The 27,886-nt window shown below is 45.7% G+C and overlaps 1 protein-coding gene across 1 annotated transcript in view; it reads right to left on the reverse strand.

Annotated features, from left to right (window-relative positions):
* The window catches only part of LOC145401974 (uncharacterized), a 33,416-nt gene extending 13,904 nt beyond the window's left edge, over positions 1-19,512 (reverse strand). Inside the window, exons 1-2 of the mRNA XM_080274079.1 lie at positions 19,445-19,512; positions 1,267-1,493 (exon numbers count right to left, since the gene is read on the reverse strand). Coding sequence (XP_080130205.1) covers positions 1,267-1,482 — 216 coding nt within the window. The 5' untranslated portion in view covers positions 1,483-1,493; positions 19,445-19,512. The remainder of the gene's footprint in view (positions 1-1,266; positions 1,494-19,444) is intronic.
* Between the last annotated feature and the right edge of the window lie 8,374 nt (positions 19,513-27,886).

Genomic DNA, 27,886 nt, shown 5'->3' on the forward strand with positions numbered 1-27,886 from the left:
TGTGCTGTAAGAGTTCTGACTATAATGAAAGGAACATCCTGGGGGGATATAGAGGTACAGTGAGCAATGGGAGAAGAGGAGGAAGTATGTAAAGAAGCTGGAACAAAGATGTCAAAGGTAAATTATTGTAGCTGCTGTTGTGACCCCAGGCAAATCTGGACATGAGCCCAGTGGACCAAAGGAAACCAACCACATCAACCAGGGGCTCCCTCTTGCTGAAGTTATGGTGATTAACAGTCTGTTGTAATAGTGAGATGTATGAAGTGTGGCAGGTGTGATGTGATGTGGGTGGGAAGCACTACTGTGAGGCTTGTTTGCAAGTTATATTTTGTACTGATACTGAAGCTGGGAAAGATGATGGCCACACTGTAGTCTGGCTATTAGCACTCATGTTTCTCTTGGAAGGATTATTTAACCCGTTAACTGCTCTATACAGCCTGGGCTGTTCTGAGTGCGACTGCTCAATACAGCCCTGGCTGCACAGGTGAATTTCAAATATAGTCCCATGGTGACCAAGGCCAACCCATGCAAGCATGTTTGAGCCTTCAAAACCGAAACCAAAACCAAAACCGAAAATGAAAATGAAAACCATACATTCCAGTAGGGAATCTGACACTTCGATGTTGACTAAGGCCGACCCATACAAGTATGTCTGAGCCTTCAAAACCGAAACTGAAACCAAAACCGAAAACGAAAACCATACATTCCAAAAGGGAATCAGACACTTCGATGTTCATCCATGGCTTTACTAAGGTAAATATTGAGCCAATATTTCGTTACTACTGTATATACTTTGGCATGTGTTCTCTCAATTCATAAGACAAAATTTGGCCTTTGGGAAATTTCATTTTTACCCCTATGTCTGCACACCATGGACACCTCCAAAAAACCACCACGTGCAGTTAACGGGTTAAGAAGGATGAACAGACCTGTTATATTTGTAGAAAGTTTGCAAATGCGTATACTGTACTGTATAATGCGCATGCATGAATCTCGGTTTGGACTCTGAGGTCTCTTGCCTGTAACCGTACTTTAATCTCATGTCACGCTGCACCTGACAAGGTAGTGGTTGCTAGCTAAATAAAATAATCTGCTGTTACCCTGTACATAATAAGGTATACAGTACCTAACTTCAGAGACAATTCATAACCCTCTGACAGCTAGGATTTCTCTCAGAACAACACTGTCTATTGTTATACTGAATAAAATACTGTACCTAAATAAGTCACTGGCAGTGAAAGCGTTAAAAACAAAAATGAAACCCACCACTGTTCCTTGCTGGAGATGGTGAGTAGTGGTGTGGTGGTGGTGGTGGTGATGGTGATGGTGATGGTGACTATGGTGGTGCTGAGTGCTGCTGCTGCTGCTACTTCCACCACCAGTAAGGCTGTTGCTATTGCCACTGCCACTGTTGGTGCTGCTCCCATGCAAGGCTCCACGGAAGAGAGATGATCCAAGGCCACTACTATTCCCACTGGCCATAATTTCAGCACCTTCAAAGGGTTAATTAAAGCCTCCTTAATCATCATTAGCTACTAACACCAATGATAACTGATATGGTGAGACCTCCCTTTAACAGATATATTTATATGAGACTTCTGATATATGACTCCTTGATCCTACCAGAGAACTTTTTGTTATAAACCAAACCAAGGTCTGGTATAGGGAGCACACCCAGCAACCTACAGGGCAAATTTGTTGAAGACCGGGCTTGGTATTTCCTCTTCTTTTCATTATCTATTAAAATGACGGCCAACATTAGTTCTGTGTTGCTTACTATTCTATTATATAACACGGAACACAGGCCACACACATGCAACACTGATTATTCCATGTTATTACCTGTCTTGTTGTAGGTGGGGGCACTCACCATCCACTCACTCGATGTAGTGCTGCTCTCGGGTGTCTGCCCTTTCCTCTCCTCTATCCTTCTTTCCTTCCATCCTCTTCTGTCTTCATTTCCTTCATTCTTTCCTTGTCCTTCTGCCTACAGGTACCTTTACACTCCCTCTACTGTCTTTCTTTCCTTCATTCTTTCCTCTTCCCTCTGCCTGTGGGTGACTCTACACTGAGTGACAAGCCAAATGGTCTCCTGTACAGCAGGAAACCATTTACTACGCTGGGTGGTAACCATATAACCAAATTTTGGCGCCTGGTGGTTTAGTGGGTAATTATTGTGCTCCAATCAGATTAAGCAGGTGACGGTTTATATCCAAGGGGTAGTTGGGGTTGATTGCTCATGTAATGCCACTCAGGGATAAGTGAGGCTGGTCACTCTTATCTTAAATGTCGGGACCAACTGCTTAGCCCCAGGCTCCTACGCTCTTCATGGGGCAATGTAGGATTGGATGATGGATGGATGGATATAACCTGTCCTACTTTGGGTACCTACCAGACCACTTTTTTCATATACCGACACACCGACCCTAGGTCTGGTATTGTGGGTCCCTATCAGACATCTTGTACAGTATAATGAACTATCGGATGTACCATCTGTCTTTCCCCCTAATTACTTCATTATAATGAAGCCTCCCTGCATTTGCTGCTACGGTACTCTAAATCAAGCCAGACATGGACTAAACCTGTTATAATAAGGTTCTCTAGGACACAACTGTCCAAGAAGATATGGTGACAAGCCGCGTGGGCAGCTAAACTGAAGACATGAGAATTAATAACTTATGTGAAAAATATGACTGCAAGAGTCTCTCTGAGTTTACCTCCACCCGACCCATTTTTACCCCACTGATGAGGAGGTTTGAGTCCACCCTAGGGTCATTGGTAGACATCAGGAAGGGCATCCCGTCATAAAATGCTACACGCTCCAAACCTAAGTCCTCTACCCAGGGGCAACGCCTTAGCCCTTATCGAAAAATGGGGACACGGCGTAAAATTCCCCTCCCTCCCTCAAAAAATATAAAATAAAATAAAATGAAAGTTTCGTTTAGCATCTACAGGTTTCCCTTCTTATCAACACGAGTTACATTCCAAGATGACATCAATACACAAATCCCATCGATACTGATTTTTCAATGGTTGCCTTTATATATCTAATCCTTCTACTGTACTGGATACCTTTTGTGACCATTTGTATGTTAACATGATTCTTAATTATTAAAAATGCGTTACCTTTATATGTAACATTCCACCATAGGCCTTTCTCATTTGCACTGAATAACTGTTCAGCTACAGGCACTGAGGATATTGGTATGGTATTTATTAAAGGTGAGAGAAATCCATACAAGGAAATGAGTAGAGCCAAAAGCAGGCAACTAGCTAAGCATGAATTGTAATACAACAGGTTGGACCTGCCTGGTGCATATTTACATAAACACTTTAATTTTAACAGTGGGAGATACAAACACCAAGAATATTTTGTTATTTAATAAAAGTGAAAGTACGATGTGTAGATGGAAATGGGTCGAGCCAAAAGAATGTGACTGATGGGTTGGCAAGATCCTGCTGCCAGTGTCTGCCTTGGAATTACTGTGATTAATAATTCCTGGCTTAAAAAATATATATATATATATATATATATATATATAGCTGAAACCATCAAAAATCCCACTGATAAACTGTTCTCATAGAATAATAATAATTGTAAATAATAAATATAATATTTGTGAACATGTATAACTGAAGTACAGCATACCCACTTTTCCTTCTACATACAGTATCCAACTCTGTTCTGTACAGCATGCTCTCATGTTATGATGAAGATGTGTTTGAAAATTCACATAATGATTTATTGTACAATGAGTCAATTACCTGTATAACAATGGTTCAATGGGGATACATTTTTGGCCAAGGGTCACCCACACAACTAAGTCTAAAAATAACTCGCCTCAACTGGTAGTTATCTCATTGAACTGCACTTCACTTGTTGTTTACCACCAAAAATAAATATAAAAATTAGTCTCCAACTCACCTAAGCTAGTACAGTGAAGTCACCTATGGCAAGAACTTCTATGCCGTGGTTTTCTATGACACGGCAAGGTGCCAGAACCAAAAAACACGAACCACGTGTATAAAATACCTATGACATGGGGGTGCGGCAAGGTTTGAAATGTGCCTCTTGCCTTGGAACCTCCAACCCTACCCCTTCCACTTTAGCACTATCGTCGTCGGCGTTAGGTACGTTCAGTATTTTATGCTCTTAAAGCCCTTTATTATTTATTGTTTAGAGTTTAATTTGTGTGTACTACATGCACTGACTGATTGCTTGATGGTTTGCCTGTGTAAAGTGAGGGAAAATGGGGAAAAGTGGGGTGAAAAGGGGGACTTTGGGCAAACGTCCAGAACCACATTCCATTTTTCCCATAGGTTTAGTTATTTGTATGGCATGGTTTCCTATGATGCAGGCTTGGCCCATGACCAATTAGCCGCGCCTTAGGCAATGTGACTAGTTATCTCACTTCACTGCATTTTAGTTGATGCATGAGCTCCAACACCACACTACTGTTCCATCACTGACATTAACACATGTGATAGTGACTGAGTTAAAAGCTACCTTGGAAAAAACAAATGACTGTAAGCTTGTGGTCAGTGATCGTGTAAGCAAAAACAGCAATCTTACATCAACCAGTGAGGCTTCTTACATCAATCAGTGAGGCTTTGCACTGGATCATAATGATCGTATAAGCATCAATCAGTCAGGCTTCTTACATCAATCAGTGAGGATTTGTACTGGATCATAATGATTGTATAAACAAAAATTTTATCACATATTAAGAAAAGATCCTAACTTTTTCATCATCATATAAGCAATTCACTGCATACCAGTTTCTTGTATAACAAGGGTTTGCTGTACTGCTCTCTGCCAAACCAATCCTTGGGCAAGGATTGTGATGTTCGGTCCACAGTTCGGATAAATGATAAATTTAGCCTACCTGGAAGAATCATGAATACATACAACTGTGTATAATTGCTGTATTTACATATACATCTATGCCTGTCCACTGAAAAACTAGAATACCTTATGGATTTTTTTTTTTTTACCTTACTTGGGAGGTCTTACTGACTCATTTATTTCTAAGGCTTTACTTGTTCCCACCCACATAAAATGTATGGGAGGATTTTAGGTGAGAGGATGTAGGAAAACTAAATGGCAATTATCTTAGCAGAGTTGTGCTGGCTCTGGGTGAGGATCAAGTGGGTTTGAATAAAAATCAGATGGACATACTATGGTATGAAACCACCTACTAAAATAAGACCCAACCTAACAAAACCTAACTATCAGTAATTTATAAAAAAAAAAAATAACTGTACAAGCAGACCCAGAGATATGATATTCCTAGATACGATACCCCGGCATAGCGATGGAGGTACCAATACCACCCCACCCTGCCGAACAATGGCCAAACCACAGTGACGATTTTTTTTTTTTAACTGATTTAGACGATATTTTACTTAAATTTTATGTTTAGGCTGATTTATAAACTGTTTTTAGACTCACATTAATGTGTTTTTGTCATAGGTGGGGTGAACATTGCCATTTTGGGGTGCAGTTTCCTAAGTTTGAATTTTCCAGACTTATTTTTGATGGATGAAAGTGGATGTATGTAGAATAACTGAAACAAAATGGAGAGGAGAAAGTGTGAGAGAATGGGAGTATGGATGGGGTATATGTGCAGGAGTAGGTGAGAATGAGAGGGCAAAGGAAGGAGTATGTATAGTTGTGAGTAAAAGATGGAAGAGGAGCATAAGACAGTATGGATCAGTTGGGTCAAGGATTGTGTGGGTAAAGTTGAAAGTTGGAATACAAATGTGGGCGATTGTGTGTGTGTATGCACCAACGCAAGATCGTGCTAGAAGAGTGAGAGAAGAGTTCTGGACAAATGTGGAAGTGTGCATGGAAAAGTTTGGAAGGAATGAGAGAGTGTTTTTGATTGGTGATATGAATGGTAAAGTTGGGAATGTGAAGGTGGATGGAATAGTTGGTGAGTGGGGTGTGCCTGCTGAGACAGATGAGAATGGGAGTGCATTAGTGGACATTTGTGCTGGGAGGGGGTTGGTGATAGCCAATACCCTCCTCAGGCATAAAATGATCCACAGGTATACATGGCGAGTGATGAGAAGGGTGGGTGGTGAACTGAATGAAAGGAAGGCAATGACTGATTATGTGTGTGTGGATGAAAAGATGCGAAGATGTGTAAAGGATGCAGGAGTGTATAGAGGTTGGGGGAGTGGACTTTCTGACCACTACTTGGTGGTGGCCAGAATTAGAATGCAAGTAAGATGGAGGAATAGAAGAAGGGAAAGACGAGAGGAAGGAGTAGTTGCAAGGAGAGTGGAAAGGTTACAAGAGGATGAGAAAAAGGCAGAGTATAAGAGAGAAGTGGAGGAACGATTGGGCAAATATGAATTGGAGCAGATGGGAGACGTGGAAGGTGTGTGTAAGATATTTACAGAAGAAATATGTGCAGCATGTGATGTGGTGTGTGGAAGGAAGAGAAGACGGAGGGGGGTACAAGGAACAGCGTGGTGGACTGAAGAGGTGAAAGAGGCTGTGGCACAAAACAAGAAAGCATACAATGAATGGATGAGAAATAGGGGCGTGGAAGAAGTTGAGAGGCGGAAGAGAGAGTTATATGTGGAAAGAAAGAGAGAGGTGAAAAGATTAGTAAGAGAGAGTAAGAAGGGAGTGGATGAGGAATTTGGAAGCAAATTTGAGTGTAAAGTGGAGGGACTGTAAGAAAATGTTCTGGAGAGAAGTGAAAAGAGTAAGACAGGGTGGAAGTGAAGTTAGCAGAGGAGTGAAAGATAAAAATGGTAGATTACTAGTGGAGAAGGGAGAAAGAGTGAGCAGATGGAGAGAACACTTTAAGGAATTGTTGAACGTAGAGGATGGAAGTAATGCGAGTATAAGTGGCTGGGGAATGGCTGGGAGAAGGAGGGAGGTGAGAAGACAGGAAGAAATCAGTAGGATAGAAGTTGTGGAAGCAATGAAGAAAGTTAAATCGGGGAAAGCCCCAGGAATTGATGGAGTGTGTGGTGAAATGCTGAAGCATGGGGGAGAGATAGTAGTAGAATGGATGTGGAAGATGTGCAGATTGGCCTGGGAGGAAGGTAGAGTCCCGGAGGATTGGAAGTCAGGTATAATTATTCCCTTGTACAAAGGAAAAGGGGAAAAAGAAGTGTGTGGTAATCATAGGGGCATTTGTCTTCTTAGTATAATAGGAAAAGTGTATGGTAGGATACTTATAGACAGAGTTAGAGAAAGAACAGAGAAATTAGTTGGAGAAGAACAGGGAGGCTTTAAGAAGGGAAGAGGTTGTGTAGATCAGATATTCATTCTTAGATCGTTAGTGGAAAAGTTTCTAGAGAAGGGAAGGAAGTTGTATGCGGCTTTCATGGATTTGGAGAAAGCATATGACAGGGTGGATAGACAAGGATTGTGGAAAGTGTTAAGAATATATGGAGTAGATGGGAAGTTGTTGAATACTGTGAAGAGTATGTACGATGGTGCGAAGGCTGCAGTGCGTGTGGATGGTGAACTAAGTGAATTTTTCTCTTTGAAAGTTGGTTTGAAACAGGGATGTGTCATGTCTCCATGGTTGTTCAATCTGTACATGAATAGGGTAATAAAAGAGGTACAAGGTAGGGTAGTGGATGTTGGAGTGACCCTGGTGAGAGAGGATAGTGTTTGGAAACTCCCTGTACTGTTGTTTGCAGATGATACTGTGTTGTTGAGTGAAGACCAAGGGGAGCTGCAGGGCTTGGTGGATGAGTTTGAGAGAGTGTGTAAGAATCGGAATCTAAAGGTGAATGTAGGGAAGAGTAAAGTGATGGTCTTTGAGAGAGGTGAAGTTAGTGAATGTACAGCGAGGTTGGATGGTGAGGAATTGGAAAATGTGAGTACGTTTAAGTACTTAGGTAGTGTGATGAGTAAGGATGGAGGTTTGGAGGGTGAAGTGCTTGAAAGGGTACAGCAGGGATGAAAGGTTGCTGGTTCTTTGAAAGCAGTGATAAGAAACAGGGAAGTGAGCATGGAAGTGAAAAAGTTACTACATGACAATATTGTGATACCAACTCTAACGTACGGAAGTGAAGCTTGGACTTTGTTGGAAGGACACAAGTCAAGAGTGAGAGCAGTGGAAATGAGTTATTTAAGAGGAGCCTGTGGAGTCACATGGAGAGACAGGCTGACGAATGAGGATAAAAAGGAGCGTTGTGGTGTGGATGTGGATGTGATAGGAAGTGTTATGAGGAACACACTGAGGTGGTTTGGCCATGTGGAGAGGATGGAGGGTGAAAGACTGATGAAGAGAGTGTATGTGAGTGAGGTGGAGGGGGGAAGAGGGAGGGGGAGGCCGAGGATGAGATGGAGGGATGGGGTGGAGAGGTATATGAGAGAGGGGGGTGTGAGTTGGGAGTAGGGCAGTGAAATGGCTGGGGACAGGGCGACTTGGAGGCGATTTGTTTGTGGCCACCCCAAACAGGACTGAGGCGTCTGGCAATAGATAGATAGATAGATTTTTGATGTTTTTCAGATTTTATTTTTGGGTTTAGGTGAGATATAGGCCTACACTGTTTTAAGGCTTAGTTTAGCTTGTTTTGAAGCTATTTGGGGGTTCAGTTTAGCTAGAAACTTGTTTTTGGACTCATCTGGGTGGGTTTAGGGCTTGGTTGGGGGGGAAACCCAATGCTCAAAAACATATCTCTATACTTTACATGATAAATATACCCCGAGATACGATACCCTGCCTAGTGATGGCTTTTTACTTAACCAATGGCATCATTTAATTCAGGGTATGCCTGTATGAAAGCAGTTAGATAAAATAAAAAATACAACAGGATTAGTTAATACAGATCACACTACCGTACTAAGGAGAACACCACCACGTCATATACCATTAGTGCTTTCATCAATGCCTTCTTCACTGCCAAATTATCCAAGATTCTGCAACTGAAATTTGCTTACCTGTTAAGTGTCAGGAACAAAGAAGTGACAATCTAATTTATGATCGAAATATTCAAAAGAACGTTATTAAATTCTCACAAACCCTGCATTTTTTTGGTCTGCTTCAATGATCGTCTACCAGACTGGGCTTGTGCCTGTTCATGTAAATTTCTATGATGGGGATGCAGATGACAACACAGCTAAACACAAACACTAATCAGTTCCTTCCAGCATGTGCAGAGCTGTCAGAAACAAAGTATATACAGTACAGTAATTAAATAAAAAGGTAAAGTTGTAGTTTCAGCCAAAAACACAATTAAGAGATTATGATCCATTTTTTCGGTATTTTAGAAAATACTAAGACACTTTTCTTCTATGGCACATTTATCACAAATTCTATCTATCTATCTATTGCCAGACGCCTCAATCCCGTTTGGGGTGGCCACAAACAAATCGCCTCCAAGTCGCCCTGTCCCCCGCCATTTCACTACCCTACTCCCAACTCACACCCCCCTCTCTCATATACCTCTCCACCCCATCCCTCCATCTCATCCTCGGTCTCCCCCTCCCTCTTCCACCCTCCACCTCACTCACATACACTCTCTTCGTCAGTCTTTCACCCTCCATCCTCTCCACATGGCCAAACCACCTCAGTGTGTTCCTCACAACGCTTCCTATCACATCCACATCAACACCACAACGCTCCTTTATATCCTCATTCGTCAGCCTGTCTCTCCACGTGACTCCACAAGCTCCTCTTAAATAACTCATTTCCACTGCTCTCACTCTTGACTTGTGTCCTTCCAACAACGTCCAAGCTTCACTTCCGTACGTTAGAGTTGGTATCACAATACTGTCATGTAGTAACTTTTTTACTTCCATGCTCACTTCCCTGTTTCTTATCACTGCTTTCAAGGAACCAGCAACCTTTCTTCCCTGCTGTACCCTTTCAAGCACTTCACCCTCCAAACCTCCATCCTTACTCATCACACTACCCAAATACTTAAACGTACTCACATTTTCCAATTCCTCACCATCCAACCTCGCTATACATTCACTGACTTCACCTCTCTCAAAGACCATCACTTTACTCTTCCCTACATTCACCTTTAGGTTCCGTTTCTTACACACTCTCTCAAACTCATCCACCAAGCCTTGCAGCTCCCCTTCATCTTCACTCAACAACACAGTATCATCTGCAAACAACAGTACAGGGAGTTTCCAAACACTATCCTCTCTCACCAGGGCCACTCCAACATCCACTACCCTACCTTGTACCTCTTTTATTACCCCATCCATGTACAGATTGAACAACCATGGAGACATGACACATCCCTGTTTCAAACCAACTTTCAAAGAGAAAAATTCACTTAGTTCACCATCCACACGCACTGCAGCCTTAGCACCATCATACATACTCTTCACAGCATTCAACAACTTCCCATCTACTCCATATATTCTTAACACTTTCCACAATCCTTGTCTATCCACCCTGTCATATGCTTTCTCCAAATCCATGAAAGCCGCATACAACTTCTTTCCCTTCTCTAGAAACTTTTCCACTAAAGATCTAAGAATGAATATCTGATCTACACAACCTCTTCCCTTCCTAAAGCCTCCCTGTTCTTCTCCAACTAATTTCTCTGTTCTTTCTCTAACTCTGTCTATAAGTATCCTACCATACACTTTTCCTATTATACTAAGAAGACAAATGCCCCTATGATTACCACACACTTCTTTTTCCCCTTTTCCTTTGTACAAGGGAATAATTATACCTGACTTCCAATCCTCCGGGACTCTACCTTCCTCCCAGGCCAATCTGCACATCTTCCACATCCATTCTACTACTATCTCTCCCCCATGCTTCAGCATCTCACCACACACTCCATCAATTCCTGGGGCTTTCCCGATTTAACTTTCTTCATTGCTTCCACAACCTCTATCCTACTGATTTCTACCTGTCTTCTCACCTCCCTCCTTCTCCCAGCCATTCCCCAGCCACTTATACTCGCATTACTTCCATCCTCTACGTTCAACAATTCCTTAAAGTGTTCTCTCCATCTGCTCACTTTTTCTCCCTTCTCCACTAGTAATCTACCATGTTTATCTTTCACTCCCCTGCTAACTTCACTTCCACCCTGTCTTACTCTTTTCACTTCTCTCCAGAACATTTTCTTACAGTCCCTCCACTTTACACTCAAATTCCTTCCAAATTCCTGATCCACTCTCTTCTTACTCTCTCTTACTAATCTTTTCACCTCTCTCTTCCTTTCCACATATAACTCTCTCTTCTGCCTCTCAACTTCTTCCACGCCCCTATTTCTCATCCATTCATTGTATGCTTTCTTCTTTTGTGCCACAGCCTGTTTCACCTCTTCAGTCCACCACGCTGTTCCTTGCACCCCCTCCGTCTTCTCTTCCTTCCACACACCACATCACATGCTGCACATATTTCTTCTGTAAATATCTTACACACACCTTCCACGTCTCCCATCTGCTCCAATTCATATTTGCCCAATCGTTCCTCCACTTCTCTCTTATACTCTGCCTTTTTCTCATCCTCTTGTAACCTTTCCACTCTCCTTGCAACTACTCCTTCCTCTCGTCTTTCCCTTCTTCTATTCCTCCATCTTACTTGCATCCTAATTCTGGCCACCACCAAGTAGTGGTCAGAAAGGCCACTCCCCCAACCTCTATAAACTCTTGCATCCAATATACATCTTCGCATCCTTTCATCCACACACACATAATCAATCATTGCCTTCCTTTCATTCAGTTCACCACCCACCCTTCTCATCACTCGCCATGTATACCTGTGGATCATTTTATGCCTGAAGAGGGTATTGGCTATTACCAACCCCCTCCCAGCACAGATGTCCACTAACGCACTCCCATTCTCATCTATCTCAGCAGGCACACCCCACTCACCAACTATTCCATCCACCTTCACATTACCAACTTTACCATTCATATCACCGATCAAAAACACTCTCTCATTCCTTCCAAACTTTTCCATGCACACTTCCACATTTGTCCAGAACTCTTCTCTCACTCTTCTAGCACGATCTTGCGTTGGCGCATACACACACAATCGCCCACATTTGTATTCCAACTTTCAACTTTACCCACACAATCCTTGACCCAACTGATCCATACTGTCTTATGCTCTTCTTCCATCTTTTACTCACAACTATACATCATTCTTGAAGATAACCTAACCTAACCTAACCCTCAGGAGTAAAATAAAAATGATTTGTGATGAAAATGCCATATTAGTAAAGTGTCTTAGAACTGTCAAAAAAAAAAAAAAAAAAAAAAAAAAAAAAAAAAATCAAAATCTCGTAACTGTGTTTTTGGCTGAAACTATAATAATACCTATAAAAAATTAAACTTTCATGCATGTACTTGACTGTGGAGAATAACAGGGTGGCAGAGGAAAGATTTAGGAGGTGGAGAAATGGAATGGGGTACAAGGGTTTAAGGGAAAATGCGAATAAAACAAAAGTCTGTATCCCTCTGTCTGTACTTCCTGCTAGCTATGATCTCCAGTCTTTCAAACACAGTGTGTCCAGGCATCTCGAAATGATCAGCTCTTGAATTTGGCTCTCTCTTGTATTTTGTTTTTCTCTTGGAAGGAACATTTATTGCGGGCTCGTGGCCTTTGGTTCCTTCTTCCTAGCATTAAAAAAAAAAAATCTACGGCTGGTGGTGGCACTACCAAAACAAGGGGATTGCGGCCATGTGTAAGTTTGCAACATGGGTGTAAGAAGTACCTCCCATCTTGTGCTGTGTTTGTAATCAGTGGGTGCATACACATTTGTGATAAGTATGGTACCGGTAGGTGCATAAAAGATGCAGTAATATGAGGTAGGCTGCAAAATAATGCTGATTCCATGTGTGTAGTGTGGAGGGTGAGCATCAAGAGACAGAGAGGCAGGAAAGGACTGATCTTTCTGATGAGTCTCTTGAGTGTGTGAAGCTTTGTTATTTGGGAGATATGTGCTGGAAGTATCTTTGTGGCTAGGGAATGGAGTAGTTGGAAGAAATTCAAGTTTTTGCTTCTCCTGACCTTGAGAGGGCTCTCCCCCCATGCTAAGGGGTCCTTGTGTGCAGCACGTATTAAAAGTGCAATGCTGTGGGTAGTGAGACCTGGGCAGTAAAGTAAGAGGATAATCATAGACTCAAATGTTCAGAAATAACAATGATTAGATGAATGTGTAAAGCATCTTTGAATGACAGGCATGGGGGGTTAGGACTGAAGAGCTGGAAGGAAGATAGAACTTGAATGTACTATGGTTGTGATAAGAACAGGTAGACTGAGATGGTTTGGGCACGTGGAGAGGATGAAGGATGACAATTGCCAGTGAAGGCTAAGTATGAACGTCAGGGGTAGGGATGCATGAGGAGTGTGTGACCTCAGGGATAGACTGAATAGAAAGGCTGCGAGAGATCGAGCAGCCACTACTAGGTGGCCAAGGCTGACGTATGCAAGCATGCTGGACCTTTATAACTGATACGATGTTTCATATATATATACAAGTACTGTATGTGTGTGTCAATAAATATGTATAGAAAGAGAGAGAGAGAGTCTATATACATACATATATATACAGTGGGGCACCAAGTTTCGCGACAACAGGTTTCGCGAATTCAACTTTCGTGGCATAGACCTAATATTCCCACACTTCCACTTTCACATGAAAAAAAATCGAGCTTCGCACACAAATTTAGGGTTTTGGGAAATATTTTGAACTTTGAATTTTTCGTTCTGCCCGCCCCAACCTGCCGTCATCTTGAATGATGTCATGCCAACACTCAATCTACCCACTCCCGCCATTGTGTATGAATGCCACTGGCTCCATTGTGTTGGATTCTCACGGTTCAATGGCCTCTACTATACCTGGTGGTGTGGGGAAAGGGCCTGCTGGTGTGGGGGGAGGGCCACTAGGTAGTGGTGGTGATAAAAAGTGCCTGGGACCTTCAAAATCAGGAGGAAAGGCTATGGCAAAAAGACAGTATTGTGTTGGAGTGAAGAAACGGCAGTATAATAATGAAATGAAATGAAAAGCACCTAGCACAAGAGGAAATTCTGCACAAAGTGGAAGTGTTGCGTCAAGTGGCATCTGAGGAGGCAGAGAGAGAGAGGGAGAGTGGCAGAGGCGGCTGGCAGTGAGGCAGCGAGAGGTGGCGGCGAGGTGGCTGGCGGGACTCAATAACCCCGTCACGTGACTCGGATACTTGCCCCTAGCATCTATTAAACACCTCAACCTGGTCCCTGTGGTATGTTTCTCCTCATATAATGTGTATTTATTGTTTGTATCTCAATGCAATGTACAATACTGATTTGATGTACTGTTCTGTATTGTAAGTGAAAATGAATATCTGGTGTTACGGTACTTTAGGATAGCCAGGAACCAATCAGCAGTTTTTCCATAAGGACAATGCACCAACTTTCGCAATTTCAACTCGCACATTATTTTCGGTCCCAATTAGGCGCGAAAGTTGGTGCCCCACAGTATATCTATCTATTTATCTATCTATCTAATGGGCTCTTTCTAACTGCCAATGGTTGCGAGTCATTTGGATCCTAAGGTTTCAGATTTACGAGCCATATAAATTTTTAGTAGCCACACTGACTAGGAGCCGAAATATTTTACATGCAATAAATATATTTATTTATTTACACAATGTGATGATTAAAATCATATAACAAGGATTTAAACATTCACAATGGCGACAGGGAAAGAATTAATAATCGATCACATGCTTTTTTGTTCATTTAAGTGAGATTTACTTATTTTGTAGTTTACTGGGCTTTGAAGTGGATGTATTTTCTCCTCGCCAAAAGGCAACTTGCATGTAAAATTTGTTCGCGGAAGGGAAAAAATACTCTCATTTGCGAGCTGTTGCTCGCCAAACAAGAGACCTGATATATATATATATATATATATATATATATATATGAATATATATAGTGGTAGGTGGGGGCGTTCACCATTCACTCACTCGATGTAGTGTTGCTCTCGGGTGTCTGCCCTTTCATTTCCTCTATGCTTCTTGCTTTTCATCCTCTTCTGTCTTTCCTTGTCCTTCTGCCTACGGGTGACTTTATGCTCCCTCTTCTGTATTTCTTTGCTTCATTCTCTTCTCTTCCTTCTACCTGTGGGAGACGCTACACTAAGTGACAAACAAAATGGTTTCCTGTACATCAGGAAACCATTAACTAAGCTGGGTGGTAACCATATAACCAGATTTTGGCGCCTGGTGGTTTATTGAGTAATTACAGCACTCCAATCGGATTCCGCAGGTGAAGGTTTCGGATATTATCGGCTTTCAGCCCATAATCATTCCCATGAATTTTATTATGTTCTACACACTCATCTCTTCAAGTTCATCAACATTTTCCTTATACACTTCCGTCGCAAACTGGTTTTAAGGAAGATATAATAATATTTGGGTGTCCTTATCCCACCCTTCCCCTTCCAACCCAGCTTGACCTGCTAGCTCAATGAAATTCAGATCAAACTGAGCTCTCAACGCCAGCAAGAAGCGAGCCAATCACAGCCGTCACCAGATCACATACAGCCAATCAAGCGTTTGCGCTGCTCCCTCCACTACCTCCCGCTTTCATTTCAAAATCAGAGTAGAAATGGCGGTCCAGTGCACCGGGTGCCCCTCGGGTCCTGGCTGCATTTTTCAAAGGTACGTGTCAAGTGGGGTTGGTGGAGGATTAGTGCCCCTCCCTGTAAAACAATTAACTCTAAGCCCTTGGCCACCCCGTTTGGGATACATGGTGTCTGGCAATGAATGAATGAAATGAATGTTTTGAAAACAACGATTCATGCATCGAATTTCTTAGGTCCCACAGTGTTTTGCCCCTACATGTTCAGTGTCCCTATCTGACGAATAAGGTAAGAAGATGTAAGGTTTGAATAGTAGGTTACCGGTACTTTCAGTTTGGGCTTGGTTGGGTTGGATTAGGTTAGGTTAGGTTGGATTAGGTTAGGTTAGGTTAGGTTTGGTTCGGTAAGGTTAGGCTAAGTTTGAGCTTTGTATTTTACCCACAAAACCTAGGTTTTTCCGATGGATTTTGGTATGATTCATTCGATTAACAGCTTCATTTAAGTCGGAAATGACCATTTTCATAACCACCAATTCCCCAAAGATCCCCCATTATTGCAGGGGGATGGGGGGGGGTCATATCTCAAAATCTGATTATTTCCGATGGAAATGATGCTCAAAATAGAATGAATCACATCAAAATCCATCAGAAAAAATTAAGTTTCGTGGGAAAAAGCAGTAAGGGCAGAAAACCAATATTTACCAAGGTTTCTATCCAAGGGATGGTTGGGATTTACTACTCATGTAATGCCACTCTGGGATGAGTGAGGCTGGTCACTCTCATCTTAAATGTCAGGACCAACTTGCCAAGCCCCAGGCTCCTACACTCCTCATGGGGCGACATAGGATTGGATGATGGATGGATATAATATATATATATATATATATATATATATATATATATATATGTATATGTCAAACTTTACACGTATACCTCATGTGATTCTCGACTTTTCTTTAACATTTTCTGGTAGATTCGATCATTCTAAGAATCTTCTCTTCTATGACATTTCTCTCGGAAACTGATAATGAATTAGTTACACGTGACTTATTTCCGCCAATCACAGACGAGCGCGCATTGCGTCAGCCAATGAAATTCATCCTCGACGAAGATGAGGATACTGAGTAAGGTAAGCTTCTAGGTTAGGTTAGGTAATTTTTATAGGTTAGGTAGTTTTGATAGGTTAGGTTAGGTAATTTTGATAGGTTAGGTTAGAAGAAGGGAAAGACGAGAGGTAGGAGTAGTTGCAAGGAGAGTGGAAAGGTTACAAGAGGATGAGAAAAATGCAGAGTATAAGAGAGAAGTGGAGGAACGATTGGGAAATATGAGTTGGAGCAGATGGGGGACGTGGAAGGTGTGTGTAGAATATTTACAGAAGAAATATGTGCAGCATGTGATGTGGTGTGTGGAAGGAAGAGAAGACGGAGGGGGGTGCAAGGAACAGCGTGGTGGACTGAAGAGGTGAAACAGGCTGTGGCACAAAAGAAGAAAGCATACAATGAATGGATGAGAAATAGGGGCGTGGAAGAAGTTGAGAGGCGGAAGAGAGAGTTATATGTAGAAAGAAAGAGAGAGGTGAAAAGATTAGTAAGAGAGAGTAAGAAGAGAGTGGATGAGGAATTTGGAAGGAATTTGAGTGTAAAGAGGAGGGACTGTAAGAAAATGTTCTGGAAAGAGGTGAAAAGAGTAAGACAGGGTGGAAGTGGAGTTAGCAGGGGAGTGAAAGATAAAAATGGTAGATTACTATTGGAGAAGGGAGAAAAAGTGAGCAGATGGAGAGAACACTTTAAGGAATTGTTGAACGTGGAGGATGGAAGTAATGCGAGTATAAGTGGCTGGGGAATGGCGGGAAGAAGGAGGGAGGTGAGAAGACAGGAAGAAATCAGTAGGATAGAAGTTGTGGAAGCAATGAAGAAAGTTAAATCAGGGAAAGCCCCAGGAATTGATGGAGTGTGTGGTGAAATGCTGAAGCACGGGGGAGAGATAGTAGTAGAATGGATGTGGAAGATGTGCAGATTGGCCTGGGAGGAAGGTAGAGTCCCGGAGGATTGGAAGTCAGGTATAATTATTCCCTTGTACAAAGGAAAAGGGGAAAAAGAAGTGTGTGGTAATCATAGGGGCATTTGTCTTCTTAGTATAATAGGAAAAGTATATGGTAGGATACTTATTGACAGAGTTAGAGAAAGAACAGAGAAATTAGTTGGAGAAGAACAGGGAGGCTTTAGGAAGGGAAGAGGTTGTGTAGATCAGATATTCATTCTCAGATCTTTAGTGGAAAAGTTTCTAGAGAAGGGAAAGAAGTTGTATGCGGCTTTCATGGATTTGGAGAAAGCATATGACAGGGTGGATAGACTAGGATTGTGGAAAGTGTTAAGAATATATAGAATAGATGGGAAGTTGTTGAATGCTGAGAAGAGTATGTACGATGGTGCGAAGGCTGCAGTGCGTGTGGATGGTGAACTAAGTGAATTTTTCTCATTGAAAGTTGGGCTGAAACAGGGATGTGTCATGTCTCCATGGTTGTTCAATCTGTACATGGATGGGGTAATAAAAGAGGTACAAGGTAGGGTAGTGGATGTTGGAGTGGCCCTGGTGAGAGAGGATAGTGTTTGGAAACTCCCTGTACTGTTGTTTGCAGATGATACCGTGTTGTTGAGTGAAGACGAAGGGGAGCTTCAAGGCTTGGTGGATGAGTTTGAGAGTGTGTGTAAGAAACGGAATCTAAAGGTGAATGTAGGGAAGAGTAAAGTGATGGTCTTTGAGAGAGGTGGAGTCAGTGAATGTACAGCGAGGTTGGATGGTGAGGAATTGGAAAATGTGAGTACGTTTAAGTACTTGGGTAGTGTGATGAGTAAGGATGGAGGTTTGGAGGGTGAAGTGCTTGAAAGGGTACAGCAGGGAAGAAAGGTTGCTGGTTCTTTGAAAGCAGTGATAAGAAACAGGGAAGTGAGCATGGAAGTGAAAAAGTTACTACATGACAGTATTGTGATACCAACTCTAACGTACGGAAGTGAAGCTTGGACGTTGTTGGAAGGACACAAGTCAAGAGTGAGAGCCGTGGAAATGAGTTATTTAAGAGGAGCCTGTGGAGTCACATGGAGAGACAGGCTGACGAATAAGGATATAAAGGAGCGTTGTGGTGTTGATGTGGATGTGATGGGAAGCGTTATGAGGAACACACTGAGGTTGTTTGGCCATGTGGAGAGGATGGAGGGTGAAAGACTGACGAAGAGAGTGTATGTGAGTGAGGTGGAGGGAGAAAGAGGGAGGGGGAGGCCGAGGATGAGATGGAGGGATGGGGTGGAGAGGTATATGAGAGAGGGAGGTGTGAGTTGGGAGCAAGGGAGTGAAATGGCGGGGGACAGGGCGACTTGGAGGCGATTTGTTTGTGGCCACCCCAAACGGGATTGAGGCGTCTGGCAATAGATAGATAGATAGATAGGTTAGATAATTTTTATAGGTTAGGTTCGGTTAATTTCCTTTAGCTATATAAACAGGACGTTTCACGTGGTAACAGGCATCCAACCAGAGTGTTTTCTGTTTCTCGTTTATCATCAATTTCCGAGAGAAATGTCATAGAAGCAAAGATTCTTAGAATGACAGAATCTACTATATTATGTTAATGAAAAGTCGAAAATCGCATGAGGTATACGTGTAAAAATTGACATATATATATATATATATATATATATATATATATATATATATATATATATTATAATGAAAACATGTTGACGGGAAATTGTTTGAAGCAGACGCTCACCCCAAACCACATATTTTCGATTGAAAAAAAAAATAAAAAACAACAAGAGTAACGCAGATTCGAGCTGTTTTCTTAGACCCACGTCCTTAAGTAATTTTAGTACTATATTATGTGTCCAACATTTGACTTTGGAATACAAAATACTGGAGAACAAACATACCTACACTGCGATACAAATGAAAGTCGCATGAACGTTCACAGTATTTACTACCAATCCCATCGGCAAGAAAGGACGTCAGTTCACCAAACTCTAAATCAAGAAATATGCAGCGAAATCGCTGAACGCATTCCCCGTCCCATCTGGTTGCGATGAGTTGCCGAATCGGTAGTCATTTACCGAATCGTTAATTTTAATTGGAAAATATTATCACTTTCATGACCGTATGAGTTTATACAAACCTAAGTACCGGAAATCAGGTCAAACTTTTGTGTTTCATTCAACTATTTATAAGAAAAATCAGGATTTAGACTTTAGAGCATAAAACGTGCTAAAGTTAGCGGAAGTGTTTCACCCTCAGCGCGCCAACCCGCTTTAACAGATTTCTACTTTGCACAAATGTTGATTTAAAATAAAAGTGAATGTATTTGCTGGTATATTTTAACACATCAATTTGTTGGTAATTATCCATACTTATTATCCAATACATAATTTATACAATTTCCGGGGGTAGGCTTGGGTAATATTTAGAACAGTAGTGCGATCTCTGGACTGTTTTTTGGTGTCTGGAATAACTTTTGTCATTTAAGTATAAAATGTCGGGAATAGTCACCAAGGGCATCACAACACCCCCTGGAGGAACCCACGGAGGGGCAGACAGAGCGCGACCCGACCCCAGACGACAGGGACTAAGTCCGCCCGGTCCGCGCGCCAGGCCCGGATCTCGCCCGCCGCCACCATAGCAGGAAACGGAGACCACCTTGCGGGCGAGCTGACCCTCGACAGGATCGGGGTGGAGCGACTTCCTTAGCTCCAAGCAGCACCCCAGTGGCGGCCAGCAGCTGCGCCCTTTGTGAGACGGCCAGTAGCTGCTCAGACCTTCAGGAGAATGCCAGCAGCCGCTCAGAAGGCTTCCCAGAGACGGCCTGCAGCTGCTCTGCCCTTCAGGAGACGACTGGTACCTGCTGCCCCGTCAGGTGCTGCTATACTTTCCTACAGGAACCCGCGACTGCCAGTAGCCGTGCAGGGGAGAGAAGGGTATGTCCCCTCTCCTCCTGTAGTTGCCTCAGAGGACAAGACACAGGTGACAGCTGGTAACCGCGCCCGTTGGCAGGAGACGGCCAGTAGCTGCTCCTCATTGGCACGTCGAGCTCCACAAGGGACTTCGGCGACGACCGGTAGCCACACCGACAGGCAAGTGACAGCCAGTAGCCGCACTTTGCCTGCATCCCTGTCAGGGAGTCGGGCCCAGGCAATGGCCAGTAGCCGCGCCTACGACGAAGGGACGGCCAGCAGCCGCCCTCATTTCGTTGCCCACAGGAACCCAGCAACGGCCAGCAGCCATGCCAGGGAGGAGCAGCAGACCACAGCCGACGGGCCCAGGCAATGGCCGGTAGCCGCGCCTACGATGAAGGGACGGCCAGCAGCCGCCCTCGTTTCGTTGCCCACAGGAACCCAGCAACGGCCAGCAGCCATGCCAGGGAGGAGCAGCAGACCACAGCCGACGTGCCCCCGAGGCTGCCCCCAGGACCCCCGGGTGAGGCCTCTCCCCACCTCGATGCAGAAGACACTCATCCTCCATTAGGCGCCTAAGTGGGCACTTCAGGAAATTTCGCCGCCAGTCCTGAGGGCCGTCCACAGTTCCCAGCCCCGACACTGCGGGGCCCTTCGCCCCATGCAGCCCCGGACGAGAGAGGACGCCCCTACGAGTGATCCCGTGGCTGCAAGACACAGAGGCCCCTGGTGGAGCTCAGCCCCCATCAAGAGCCGGGCTGTGAGCTCTCCCACCGCCCTCTGCCAACGCCGCCACCCTACCCAGTCCCGCCAGTGAGTGACAGTGGAAGTGCAGTGACAGTGAAACAGTGACCCAGACATCGAGCAGTGTGTTAAGATATTAGAGGGAAACTAAGTCCAAGATCTTTCAGTGCTATAGTGACGGAAGTGTAGCCCAACAATGAAACAGTGACAGAGTGAGAGAAGCCGAAAAGTGATTACAGTGACCTCAGTGAATGTGTATCTCGGCTCTAGTAATATAATTCTTCCGCGACATATGACCTATAGGTGAGCTGCCCACTCTAATCACAGTGTAAATTTCCCTCAAAGTGACAGTGACCGATTCCCCTGCCCATTACCTTAAGTGGTGTTCATTGTGCTATTCACTTTTACCCAGAACTATTGTTCAAACAGTATCCTGCGAGATACTACTACCCCTGATCTCAGTACATGTCATATAATTGTCTACATTCCTGTTTTGTGATGTCTACCTGTTCCACATTTAGAATTTACCAATATTCGTGTAAGGTTGTTGCCCTGAGTTTTTGTGCCCTGTGTGTCTTACCCCTAAGCTCCGGTCTAGAATGGGAACCCAGCTGCATAATAGGCGATCAAGGAACGGGAAGCCGACCCTTAAACACCTAGCATAACAAAGTATAGATGATGTTTTTGGTACTATTTAGAGAGTTTATGTTACAAAAACTGAGCTTAGAGCAGGTGAAGAGAGCACACTGGTGGTTATCAGACTAGCAGAGAAGAAACTCAAAATTTGTCGTTTGGAGTCTCCAGATTCTCTCTCTCAGAAAATATTGTGCTAGGTGTTTTTAGGTCGACTTGTCGCCATAAGAACACTAGCTACTGAGCGGGGGTCCTCTTTCGAGACCGGAACTAAAATATACTACAAGAGGAACAGCGCATAAAAACTCGGCAGGCCAACCTTACACATATTATATTGCCTTTGTTATGCAGCGTGTTCTGAGTCCCGACTTCTCGGGCACAGACATGGTACGGTCTGGGTTCTTTGTTCCCGCCCGGGTCATTACTAGCAAGGAAGGAAAACACAAACACCACTGGTAGAAGGCGCACTTATATATTATCAAAAGACAAATACACACACCGTTCTATGAACAAAACTGAGGAACTTACAATGACTTAAAATAATGTTTACAACACCTTCCACCTAGTTCAGCAAGTCTGACCTGTACACGGAGTTACACCTTCCTGAGGTAGGGTTATGTCCACACAGTGTCACAGACAGTATTACACAAATATGTCAGGTACATCATATTCAACATACACAGACAGCATAGTGCAGTAAATCTAATATGCCAGGCGCGTGACATGGATGACAACATATATTCAAGCCCTAAAACCTAGGTACTCGCGTGACATAGACGAGGTCCTAGCTAATGCAGTACAGTATATCCGCGTGACATGGACGAGGCTCTAGCTAATCATAGGCTATGTACACATCACATAGGACAAGAGTATATAATGTTCCACACTTTATTGAGGGGGGGAGGGGGGTACTAGTGAGTCAAGGGTGGGTTTATTCACGTGGGGACGGGGACTGGGGCCTGGGGAGGAAAGGGAGAGCGCACTGAGGGAGGGTCACACTGACGTATGTTGTCCTGCGAGGGCGACACTGGGGGAAGGTTGTCACTGTCGGGGAACTGACCCGTGGGTGGGGGTTGAACACTCCGTGTGTGAGATCACAGGTAGTGGAGTTCACTATGGCACACTGGGGGGGATCACACTGCGACTGTCAGACGGGGGGGGAGAGAGAGGGGGGATAGAGCACTGGGGAGGGTTGGGCAACACTGGGGAGATGCACCGTGGACTCGGGGGAGGAGTCACAGGGGTTGGTTCACTGGGGAGGGGGTCCAACAGCACTAGGAAAGCCTACAATCATAGGATCTAGTACTCATGATTCTGGCAGAGTGGAGGACACGGCCCATGGGGCAGGAGGGCATACGCCGGAAGCTTCAGATGGCGGCCAGGAGTGGGAGGTGGGCCGTCCAGCGAGTAATACAGGGGAGGGTGGTCCGTGAGGTTGCCACTAATCCTGGAGGAGTGGGCTGGTGGTGTGTTGGGCGGCTCCCTAGCCGCTACAGCTTGGCAAGAGGAAGGGCTCTCTGGGCTAGGGCTGATGAGGGCCAGGAGACGCACTGCTCAGCGCTGACCCTTAGTCATCGTCGTGGTCGTGGGAGGGGGCCTGGGGAGGCCCAGGGCTGGGGTCGGGTGTGGGGAATGCGGCGCCCGGGGTGGACTGCTGCCTCATTCTGCAGGGGCGGCCATCAGGGAGGGTCTGTGGCCATTGTCGCTGAGGGAGTCTTGGCTACTGCAACAGGCGCTGGGGGAGGCCTGCTATCTCCAGGGGCTGTGGTCTCACCATCGGGAGGAGGCCTACAGGGGTGAACTGCGGCCTCTCGTCCTGGAGGAGTCTGACAACACCTGGGGCTGCAAGGACAGGACACCGGGCCTCGGGGATGTCATGCCCGCTCTGGTCTCTGGTGGGGTCCCTGACAAGGAGCAGAAACTGCCCTTTCGTGTAGAGGGGTGGGGAGAGGGGCACCTTACTCCGCCACTGGAGTGGTGTTTGGGACAAGAGGTACCTTCCTCTGCAGAAGCCTGGGGACGGGAGGAGGGAGAGTGGCCAGGGGTCAACTCTCCTGCTTGGCAGGGCGAAGAGGCCCCACCAGAACTATGGTCCAGGCTAGAATGGAAAGGTCCAAGGGACTCTCCCTCTGTCAGGCAGCCCTGTTGGGCACTGCCTGGACTCCCACAGGGAACAGGAGGACACGAGGAGTTGGGGGAGGCTCCTCTAGGCACTACAGACCCTGGTGGCAGGGAGAAGGTGTCCGATGGATATGCCCGTCTATTGCCACAGCTCTGACGGAGGTGGCACTCCGGTTGTAGTTCTGGTGAAAGGGAGAAGGTGCCTGATGGATATACACAGCTATTGCCACAGCTCTGACGGAGGCTGCACTCCGGCCATGGTCTTGGCGGCAGGGAGAAGGCACCCGATGGATACGCCCAGCTATTGCCACTGCTCTGACGGAGGCTGCTCTCCAGCTGTAGAGTATGGGACTCCTGTCCCAGAGTCAGCACTGGGGGACGGCGATGTTTCGTCCCATGTGGTGCCTCTGTTAGAGAGTACCCCAGGGCCTGCCTTCCTCCCTGGGCCGGCCGACGAGGGCCGTCTGGTGGACGTGCCGACATGCCGGCTCCCGAAGGGGGTTGGCAGAGGGTGGCGAACCAACAGTCCTCCCACCCACATTATCCCAGGCAGGCGATATTATGCCGCTGCTCCTGTGGGGGAATAGCAGCTCTTGAGGCTCCTCCCGAGTCCTCAATCAAGAAAGAGGTCGATCCAGGGGACTCAGCATTCGAGGGTCTGCTTGGGATCTTGTCAATACAAGTCCCACACCGATTCTGGTGTACACTCTGCTGGCGTGTAGTGTACTTTTCCTGTACACCTCCAGGTGGTCTGGCTGCAAAGAAGAGGGGCGTCGGGTCGTGAGGGAGATAAGACGCTCTTGCCTGGAAGGTATGACAGGTAAGCCAGCCTCCCTGTCATGTCCTGGTGGTGTGGGTATCGTCCCCCCATACTCTTCTCCTGGGGTGGTGGTGTCCGGTTTACCTCACTTCGCGAGTATTTCAGCCTTAATTGTATCCTCCCAATATTCGAACTAAACCATGAGTGATGTGCCTCAAAGGGAGTGTATGTTACGAACTAAACTTCCTATATATGATTTTAACATCAACGTGCTATATACCCTTTAGTAAGCAACCTGTTCCACCCACTGATAGCATAATTGTCCTTGATCCTATAATTACGAAAGACGCACTCATTCCCCACCCCCGTCTCACTACAAAGCATTTGACAGAGTTCTGCATAAAGGCATTTTTTTTAATCTTAGTTCATAGAGTTCATATTAATGAGTCGGAGTGGATGAATGTAACAAGCAAAGTGCCACAAAGTTCAGAAGTTAACTCTGTGTACTTCAACTAGATGGAAAAATAACCATTTTGTTACTGAGATACGAGAAGGGTATGGGTTAGTACCAAGGGAAGACCATATACAGGCGCGAGAAGAGAACAAGCAATCGGGACAAGACGGACATACGTCCCCAACCACTACGCGCCCCTCTTCCCCTTACGGAATCACCTAGAGGTACGTCGCCCTGCCACATTACCCTCCACCTGGACCAGCACTCAACGGAATCAGGGCAGGATCTGTGTGCCGGTAGACTCCCCAAGTAGGACCATGACAAAGCCCACCGTGCTTGTTGGGGAAAGGACACCCACTGTGCTCCCTTTGCCTACATCCCCCAGTAGGACTGCGACGATGCCCACGGTGCTTGCCAAGGAAAGGACGCCCACTGTGCCCCTTTCATCTACAGCCACTAGCAGGACTGCGACGATGCCCACTGACGAGCTCGTCGGGGAGGCTCCGCCCATGGTGCAGGCCTCATCTGCTGAACCTTTGGCACCTATAGAGGGTCTCGACCCTTGCTCGCCTCACTCCTCCAGAGGACAAGCAGGTCACGTCCCTTGCTCGCCTCACTTCTCCAGAGGCCGAGCAGGACGTCTCTCTCACTCTCCCCGCACCACATGGGGCAGAGTAGGCTCCCCAGCAGAGTCACTGCTGGAAGAGGTCTGGAGTGGCCCTATAGTGAGTCCTGGGGTACACTCATTACAACCAGTGCCCCTAAGTCACCAGTCACTGTCAGACTCCCGAAGGAGGCGAAACTGCAAGAAACCTCTGACGGGCTTCCTGAAAAGGAAGGACCACAGGCAGCCCCTGTCTGACTCACGATGAAGGTAAGACCTCAAACACCAGATGAAGAGGGACGCCCCCAGAACTCCCAGCCGAAACCTCCCTAGACAAGCCTGTGAACCATTCTTCACCAAGGGCAGGTACAAGGAAGCACACCTACTAGACCCGATCAGCTGCAGCCCCGAGGGCCAACACACCGACGGAGGCCCCTCCAGTGGAAGGCTTCCCTCCACACCACCCAGCAGCCCTCACCTGATGATCAAAAGTAAAATAGTGGTCCCGCACCCCTTCAGAGAGCACACACCTGACGAGACACCTCCCACACCTGGGCGCCATCTGCAGTTATCCTACCAGCCCACTAGTCCCAGACTCAGATCCTTATAATTCATATAGTGTGTGTAATCTACCATACTGTATTGTGTCTAGCCACTGTACTCTTTGTGGGTAATATACGTGTGTTATGCAGTGTATTCTGTGCCCAACTTCTTGGGCTCAGATATGGGCACGGGCCTTGGGTTCTTTTATTCTGGATTGGGCTAGAGCATGCAGACAAGGGACCGGGCTCAAACACGAGCTAACCAGTTCCACACGTATATTGCCTTACAAACAGAGTACGAAAGAATTTACACACTAGTACATGGACAATTCTATATGGGATACAAATACACTATATGACACATATATAACATGAACATAGTATAGCACACGACACTACCTATCTATATATTACAAACAATATAACATATAACACAAGCTAGGTATATATTGCACAGGGGAACAACACGATCTGTGATCCAGATACAGTATGTGTCACTACACTGAAAAATACTATCGACAAGATGTATCACATGAGTCTTTTACACAGACTTATATATATCAAGGGTATGGATATTCCACAGGACGAAGACACTGTATATCACCACTCGTATGACACAGGGATGGCAGTATAACATGTAGGGGCCACAGATATTACACAGAGGGTGTGGGATTACCTACGGGGTGGAGGGTCACACAGGGGTGTGGGGCGGTACACAAGGGAACACACACAGGGAACACTGCACGAGGGTCTAGTATGAATTAGGGCACACGGGGACACGGCACTCTGGAAGAGGGGGGGGAGAGGGGTTCACACAGGGTCTGTAGCACTGGGAATCGTCGGGGGAGTATTTCGTAGTGTAGACTGGGTCGCCAGCAGGCGCTAGCGGCACGCCAAAGACTACAGCACAGGTAGCCACAGGTAACGGCCCAGGGTGGGAGGAGGGCCGTCTCGGGTGCATTCCCGGTATAGGTCTCGTAGTATGTGATCAGGGGTCCGGGTCAAGCTGGAGGGTGGCGTGATGGGCAGCCCATTCCTAATGGGGGCCCTGGGGGGTGTGATGGCCCTCTGGACTGGGGTTGGACTGGGGCTGAACAGGGCTAAGAGGCACGTGGCATGGTGACTGCCCTTGGCTGTAGTGGGAGTCCTGGGGACAGGTCTGGGCTGGTCTGGGCCTGGGTTCAGCTGCAGGGCACCCCTCGTCATCCTGGGGCTACGATCTTGCCGGGAGGAGGCCATTAGGGGTTGACTGTGGCCACTCGCCCTGGGGGAGTCTGTCAGCTGCTGGGGGCGTCAGGGGCTGGGCTGCAGGGACAGGATGCCTAACCTCAAGGTGGGTCCATCCCAGGCACTCTCCGACGAGGACCTGTTGGGGAGCAGTCTCCACCCTTCGTAGAGGAGGGGGAGTAGGAGGGGTGTCTCGCTCGGCTGCAGGAAGAGTGGGCCAAGCAAGAGACAGCGCCCTTGTAGGGAGCCTTCGGGGTAGTGGAGGAGGGATGACCGGTGGTCTGTCCCTCAGCCTGGCGGGCCTAACGTTCCATGCTGCATCTCCACTCTGGGGCAGAGGAAAGAG

The sequence above is a fragment of the Coenobita brevimanus genome, chromosome 6 (genome assembly GCF_032717465.1).
Source record: "Coenobita brevimanus isolate Jiangsu-jjx chromosome 6, ASM3271746v2, whole genome shotgun sequence".
In the NCBI taxonomy this organism is placed as follows: Eukaryota; Metazoa; Arthropoda; class Malacostraca; order Decapoda; family Coenobitidae; genus Coenobita; species Coenobita brevimanus.